This window comes from Saimiri boliviensis, chromosome 1, assembly GCF_048565385.1.
Source record: "Saimiri boliviensis isolate mSaiBol1 chromosome 1, mSaiBol1.pri, whole genome shotgun sequence".
Taxonomy (NCBI): Eukaryota; Metazoa; Chordata; class Mammalia; order Primates; family Cebidae; genus Saimiri; species Saimiri boliviensis.
In genome coordinates, this window is record NC_133449.1 from 181,879,009 (window position 1) to 181,887,171 (window position 8,163).

At 39.7% G+C, this 8,163-nt stretch overlaps 1 protein-coding gene across 4 annotated transcripts in view; it reads left to right on the top strand.

Annotated features, from left to right (window-relative positions):
- The window catches only part of FBN2 (fibrillin 2), a 262,792-nt gene extending 255,130 nt beyond the window's left edge, over positions 1-7,662 (top strand). For all 4 annotated transcript variants that reach the window (XM_003920636.4, XM_074381877.1, XM_074381882.1 and 1 more), the window contains 3 exons: positions 1,810-2,041; positions 3,554-3,725; positions 5,726-7,662. In XM_003920636.4, coding sequence (XP_003920685.2) covers positions 1,810-2,041; positions 3,554-3,725; positions 5,726-6,100 — 779 coding nt within the window. In that variant the 3' untranslated portion in view covers positions 6,101-7,662. The remainder of the gene's footprint in view (positions 1-1,809; positions 2,042-3,553; positions 3,726-5,725) is intronic.
- The last annotated feature ends 501 nt before the right edge of the window (positions 7,663-8,163 follow it).

Sequence of the window (8,163 nt, forward strand, 5' to 3'; positions counted from 1 at the left end):
TTTTAAACATGGTATACATGTATAGAATATAAATATGAGGTATATCATAGTGCTTGCAAAAATGTTACATATTTTTCAATATTCTTGTAAGTAATATGTTTAAATGTAATTTATTCAGTTAATTGGTTTTACCTGGTAATTTCTCTTCCTAACACAATATCTAATGGTATATTCATGACAGGATCATTTTATTAAATTGTAATCTCATTTAGATTCCCTGTTAGGAGGGAAACACTACAAAGGAGTGTCAGATCTAATTATAAAAGCAGATGAGCCTTTGTGGCAGAATTCCAAGTCTCTTGTATATAGAAATAAAATAGCAGTTATAATCACATCGTACATAGCCAAGTTCCGAGAATTTATTTACTGTATCTACGTTCTTCCCCTGCAATAAAGGCTAAGAATTTTCACATATTAGATAATCAGCATCTTCTATATTTAGTGATTAACAAACCTACATTTAATGGTCCCTTTTAATTCTGAGACTATCAGAATCATGATACAAAAATGTACCTAATAGCATCTACCCTTTCTGTAACATCTGTCCTGGTTACTTAACGAGGTCGAATTTCCTGTCTGAGAGACCTCTTCATGGAGAGCCCATGTGCGTCTTCCGAATCTCCCTGAGCTGCTGCAGTTCCCTGGCTTCCCCTCTAGATACTGTATCCTCTGTGCACACCTACTCGTGCATGGCCTGTTTCCCCACACGGGCTGAAGTACATACTTGTCACATATTAGGTAAACAGACACTCTTTGCTCCACACAGAGTCACGAGAATTGAAAGATTTCCATGGAACAGATGTGATTTGTTCCCAGGGTGAAATTTGGATTATAAAAAAGCCCAAAGAAGTCAAGCCACATGCTGCATATCAACCAGACAATTAAGGCAAAATTAAAATCTCCAAAGTTAAAAGCATAATCAGACTTTGATTTTGTAAAAATGATAATAGCAACTGAAAGTATAACCTGTAATTATCCTGCTACCAGGTATTTGTAGTATAACGTTAGTCATTAAACGAGTAAAAGCTATATGTTGGCTGATGCCTGGATGCCAACCTGTCTCAGAAGGCACAGTCTGCACTCAGTGGGTTCTCAAGCATTTTTAACTGAACTAGGTTGTTAGTTCAATTGCTCTAATTAGATAGTGTTTGTTTCCATAGTTTTCATTTAGGGTTTTTAAATTTTTTTTTGTGCTTTCTCCTCCTATATAATGAAGGTTTGCTGGGGGAATGGATACAAATACTTATAGTGATTTTTAAAATTGATATATCATAAAATTCTCCCTTTTGAAGTGTACAGGTAAATGAGTTTTGTAGATTCTCAGAAGGATATGCAGTCATCAATACTACCAGTTTCAGAACATTCTCATCACCTCCGAAAGAAACACCATAGGCAATAGCAGTCATTCCCCATGTCTCTTTCCCGACAGGCCCTGGCAAAGTAATTTACTCTCTATCACTAAGGATTTGCCTGAGATAAAGGCTTTTGAAGTAACCTTCTGTTAAGAGAATAGAAGAGTTATTCATCAGGCAAACTGCAAATATCTGTCCCCAAGGGCTGCAGGCATATTTGGAAACAGAGTACAAACAGAATTTTAAAAAGCAAAACGGGTTTTTTAAAGCCACAATTTAGGGAGATTTAATTCATTCATATGCTTTACAAATCAATCATCAGAATAAAAAACAAAGTTAATACGGTTCTAGAGTTATTTCTGCCATAAGATCACAGGCACTTGAGACTCCAGACTTGTTCACGTTTTTGCTATTGCCTGCTTCCCTGTGTAAGAGTTTCTTTCTTCGTTTTCACTAGATGAGAATGAATGCTCCAATCCCAATGCGTGTGGCTCTGCTTCCTGCTACAACACGCTGGGGAGTTACAAGTGCGCCTGCCCCTCTGGCTTCTCCTTCGACCAGTTCTCCAGTGCCTGCCATGATGTGAATGAGTGCTCCTCCTCCAAGAACCCCTGCAATTATGGCTGCTCCAACACTGAGGGGGGCTATCTCTGTGGCTGCCCCCCTGGGTACTACAGAGTGGGACAAGGGTAAGGTGGTCTTCAGCGTCACCACACAGGATAATACATGGTCCCTCAGTGAGTTCAGGCCACCTACTCCTGTAGGCAAGAGTACAGTGTCTAAAAGACAAGCCAAAAAAGCACTGATTAGAGCTCTTAGGGTATGCAGATAACTACCAAGAAAAAACACACGGACCGTGCTCAGGGTACAGGATTACTTCCTTTGTGATGAGCATAAAACTTGAACTTGTATGTAAATATCACTCTTTGCGCCTCTTATTAAGGGCCTGAACTGATTCAATCTGACCCAAGGCCAGAGACAAGGAGATGTTTAAAAATGTGGCTCACAGGTAGAAGGGCTGTGAGGTAGAAGTGGAAATGGCCTTGCCAAGGGTTCTTCTACAAATTCGGGCAGGTGCAAGCACAGTGATCACTGAGGAAGAAGTTTATCCCTTTCTTTGCTGATGTGGCTTTTCTACTGCACAGAGAGAGGATGGTACCTAGTTGGTGTGGTGCCACTCGGCACGGGCCTGACCCACAAGACTGGCTTCCCTCCGACTAGGCACACTGTCTCAAGTCCCATGGGCGGTGGCCAAGGTACTGGCCATTTGCATCCTTCCAGGAATGCAGTGGTGCTCAGTAACACAGAAGATGGGCATTTAGAGGTCAGTCCACGTTGCCTTCTTTGAAAGGAGCAGTGTGCAAGGCAGGGACTACAAGGCATAGACCAAGTCTGTCCAACAATGAATGGTACATGATAATACTTAAAAGTCTTGGTCTAGACAAAGGTCATTTAGAGCCAATTCATTGACTCACTAACCAAAATACAAGTTCAGAAATCTCCGTTTTTAAAGTGGGGAGCTTTGTTGCAAGCAGCAAATACAATACAGGCTTCGGGCCCCTGAAACAATGGAACCTCTCTTAGCATTCTCTTTGGAAAGTCATACCTTGCTTTTTACCTTCTGGAGTTAATTATGCTTAGTACTCCAGTCTAATTAGGATGGAAAATTGAGAAAGCAAAGGACTCTTTCTCCGAAGAATTTTGCTGTTTCAAAATAAGGGAAAAATTCATCTATTATGTGTTAAAGAATTATAGGCGATGGTGGCTAATGCCTATAATCCTAGTACTTTGGGAGTCCAAAGCAGGAGGACTGCTTGAAGCCAGAAGCTGGAGATCAGCCAGGGCAATATAGCAAGACCCTATCTCTACAAAAAATTAAATTAAAAAAAAATAGCTGGATGTGGTAGTGTGTGCCAGTTGTCCCTGCGAATTTGGAGGGTGAGGCAGAAGGATCTCTTGAGTCCAGAAGTTTGAGGCTGCAGTGAGCAAGATTGTGCGACTGTACTCCAGCTTGGTAAACAGAACAAGACTTTGTCTTTAAAAGAAAAAGAAAAGAGTTACAAGGAATATTACGGTTTTATGTTTATGAGTTTAGAGTTTGCTCTGTTGGTTTCATGTTTCTGAAGAGTCTGCTCTACCAGTGGAAAACTATGATCAAAGTCAGTGATAAAGTCTAACAATACATTGCTTTTTACAAATAGCCACTGTGTCTCAGGAATGGGATTTAACAAGGGGCAGTACCTATCACTGGATACAGAGGTGGATGAAGAAAATGCTCTGTCCCCAGAAGCATGCTATGAGTGCAAAATCAACGGCTATTCTAAGAAAGACAGCAGGCAGAAGAGAAGTGTTCATGAACCTGATCCCACTGCTGTGAGTAAATCTAACTTTGTGTCACCACAGTATCTCATCCACATGGATCTTGCATACAGTGCAGTTCACGTAGTTTTTAGCCTCACTGAAGTAAATCGTATCTTGAATTTAATGTGTAAATTAATGGAGCCAATATGGAAAAGACAAGTAAATTAAATGTACCTGAGCAACAATCCTGTATGATCTGCCCATGTACCCCAGAACCTAAGTACAATTAAAAAAAAAAAAAGATTGAATTATTAGATCAAAACACAAAGCTTGGGAGAAAAGACTTTAAGATTCAGAGTTTCAGAGCATTTGCTTTTGTTGTAGTTTTTGATGTATGCTGCAGGGTACGTTCATCGAGGAAATAGTTATTTTGACATGATTCAAAAAATGAAGTTATTTTCAATTTGTTCAGTTCTGTTTTATATTTGTATAGCACACAAGGCTGAATTTAATTTTCACCAGGGAAGCCAACTAGGTCTCATATTCTGTGATTTATTTATAAGATAGTTGTTCCTGCATTAAAAAATTTTGTCTTCCAAATCACTTGAATTCTGTAAGGAACTGAAGTGGGAAATTGCCTTTCACTCATATTTCCCTTTCCTAATGGCATTTGGGCAGTGTTTAAAGGGGTGGGCCATAGACTACCTGGTTTTGAATGTAATTCCCTGGCCTTCCCCATCTGTTACCTCTGTTACATAGGGTGGGTTTATTTAACTTCTCTTTATTTAACTTCCCCCAACCTCAGTTTTTTCACCCGTAAATGGGAATGATAATGCTTACCTCTGAAGGCTGATGGAAGGGTTAACTGAATTGAAACCCATGAATAATGCCTGGCTTATATATCACACACGTTCAGTTCCTTTCAGTGATTAATATCTAGTATCTAGAGATCTTGATGATTTTCCCAAACATCAGACACAGCATGAGGTCATCACTCTCCATTCTCTGAAGTTAATATGGCTGAGAAATTACCCCACCAAGAAACCTAATCAACAACTAGCTGGCTGTGTGAATTGGACAACTTGCTTCACTTTTATGGGCCTCAGAAACTTGTCTATATGATCTGACTTCTCTAGCCAAGAAGTTTATCGTGCTATTTTATAATAAAAAATAAGCCAGTGTTACATTTACCTTAAGTAGACTAAGATATCCAGCTGATGTTTAAGTATGACAGTTGAGATACTCATCAAGTTCCCAAAACTACAAATCCAGAAGTTCTGCTTATAAACTTTCCCACTGGGGTACCAGAACATAATTCTGCCTGAACACTGATGGGCACTTCTGGGTCACCATTGCCAAATTCTTACTTAACAGGTGCCCCATCAAAGCATTGTGGTTTTTATCCTATCTTATTTAAATATCATTTGTACCCCTCCCAACCCTTTGAGCAAAAGTCAGGTTTGGTTTATCTGAGCCCTACCTCACTGCCTTTTACCAAAGATGCTGGTTACACTTGGAGCCCTGAGAACTCTGCAGATCACTCTGTGTACCTCTGATGGCTCCCAGTAAACTCACTCACCATTCACAGACCTTACAAATCAAAGCCCAGCCTTCAGACAGAAGATGCCCCTGGGCGCAGTCCCTGCTGATGCTCAACAGCAGCACTTCTTTTTGACTTCAGAAAAAAAAAGTAAAAAGAAAAACAATCATTACCTAAATTTTCTTTTTTAAAAATTATTGATAAGCACAATATTTCATAAATTCATCCAAAAAAAACTTGAAATGTGAACACTTTGTAGGCTCAGTCCTGTAACTTTAATTACCGTGTTAAGGCTGAGTGAGAAGTCATAAAGATTTATGGGGCATTCTCTATGAAATTGGCCTTTTCTCTCAACTGACAAAAATGTACAATAGCCTCTTTTCACCACCACTGCTGGTAAGGAGAGTGCAGAAATGGGGAGTGAGAAGCCACAGCCTGTCCTTGTGACCAAAGCTCCTGTAGCTGATTTCTTTCTAGTCCTCTGCTTGTGCTATAGAAGCTTGTCCCAAATCATTTCCTGCTCGTCCTCCAGGGTGAACAGATCAGCCTAGAGAGTGTTGACATGGACAGCCCCGTCAACATGAAGTTCAACCTCTCCGGCCTTGGCTCTAAGGAACACATCCTGAAACTAAGGCCCGCCATCCAGCCCCTCAACAACCACATCCGTTATGTCATCTCTCAAGGGAATCATGATGGCCTCTTCCGCATCAACCAAAGGCATGGGACCAGCTACTTGCACACGGCCAGGAAGAAGCTCATGCCCGGCACGTACACACTGGAAATCACTAGCATCCCTCTCTACAAGAGGAAGGAGCTTGAGAAACTGTTAGAGAGCTATGAGGATGACTACCTCCTAGGGGAGCTTGGGGAGGCTCTCAGAATGATGCTGCAGATTCAGCTGTATTAACCCTTTACAGACTTGGGCCCAGGCTCAAATCCTAGCAAAGCCAGCCTGCAGAAGCATTTGAAAAGTCAAGGACTAATTTTAAAGAGGGGAAAAAAAGTAATAACTTTTGTTGCTTTCCTCCCTGTCTCAGACTTTGAATGTTGACCCTCACAGGGAGGGATAATTTAGACTCTGGTATGGCCAAAGATTTGAGCACAAAGGCAACCGTGGTTACTGTATTTTTTATATAACTTCATTTTAAAATATATTAAAGAAAACCTAAATGTTCAAGATATCAGCATATGGCACTAAATGCACAAAAATAATGTGAGCTTTTTTTTTTTTTTTTTCCTGTTAGCAGTCTGTAACACTTTGGGTATTTTGCTATAGTTGCTAATTAAAAAAATATAGATGTTTATTTATTTTTAATGCAGTAATATATGGATAAATGAACAAACTATGTAAACAAAAAGGGAAACTCACTTGTTTTCTTTAGATTTATAAATTTGAGCTATTTCTTTTAGAGGTGCTTTTTAAAAATCCAGTAGATACAAGAGATGTTTCCTTTGGTTTTCTGCCAGTCATCCAGCTGACACACACCTGATGATTTTAAAGAAAGCCTCACAGAGCTGAATGGGCAGTGTAATCAGTAATTTAAAAGACGAGAATGTCATTAGATCCTTTATAAAGTAGATCGAAGCCAGAGCAGCTCCTATGACAACATTTCACATCACCAGACACACCAGGCAACAGAAGATGAAGCACAACCACTGTAGCAAAATACCTTGACTGCTTGTGAGACCATTAGCATTGCAGGCCAAACTGTACTGTATTTCCTTCTCCTGACCTCAAGGAACCACATGTGCTACCCACAACACCTCATTCTTGCCCGGGGTGCGCCGCATCCTTGTGGTACTGTAGGCAGCTGAAGAACCGCCGTTCCTTTGAAAGGGAACACCTGGCGTTCTGTAGTGTTTGGTGCTGTCTTAGATAGTGGTGCATTTATTATGTTCAAGCTATTTCAGGATTGCCATATGTGCAAACAAATCATGCAGTGCAGCCAAGGAATATATGTTGTTGTTGTTGTTGTTTTAAACCCATTTTTTTTTTAGAATTTTCATTAATACTGTAGTTATACACCATATGCCTCGTTTTATCATAGCCTATTGTATATGAAAGATGTTTGTACAATGAATTGATGTTTAGTTTGCTTTAGTCATTTAAAAAGATATTGTACCAGGATGTGCTAATAAGAGTACATATCCATTATTCTTCTCAACCCAAGAACCTGTTCCCTGGACCAGTGACCAAACCTCTTATGTGAAATGGCCAAAGCACACGCAGACTCCCGGTTGCTCCTCTCAAACCTGTGCTGACCAAAGATTAGTAACCAGTAATACCCAGTGTTTTGAGGTTTTATTGTTTTGTTTCTTTTTTTAATAACTAAAAAAAAAAAAAGGAACAGTGTAAATTTGTAATCAAGTGTTTGTGAGGAAAAACTCATGGCTTTTGGTTTTGTTTGTTTTTGTAGGTCTGTGTATCAAATATGACACTTTCCTTGCAATAAAGCTTATTTTGGGGTAGTTTTCTGGCTGAGAATTTTATAAGACTACAACCCCTCTTCTATTTGTGGGAGGCGCTGGGGGCTTTGCCTGTGGGAACCTGTATTGAAGTAACAGACAGAGAGCGAGACACACAGGAAGATAAAGGAATGCTGGCAGATCTGTAGAGCCCCTAAATGTGTGTTCAACTGATGATTACAATTTGAAGTTACATTCAAATAGAAGGATATAATCAAGGCAGTCAGTCGTTCACTTCTGAATAAATTCTAAGCTTCCTGGGACCCATCTTTCTAGAAACTTCAAAGAATTTCTTCATTTTATGCTAAAGCCTCCTAAAGTATTCACGAGGAAGTGAGTGACACATTCTTTTAGAGAGTCTTACTTCTCTAAGGTAGAAATTTCCTGAACCCAAGTTTTTAAGCAAAGGTAATAGCGGGCATATCCTAGGCCAAATGGCATCTTCAAAAATAATCCAAAGCTTATCTCTTAAAATGCTATACACTTTATTCAGTGGAGAAGTGG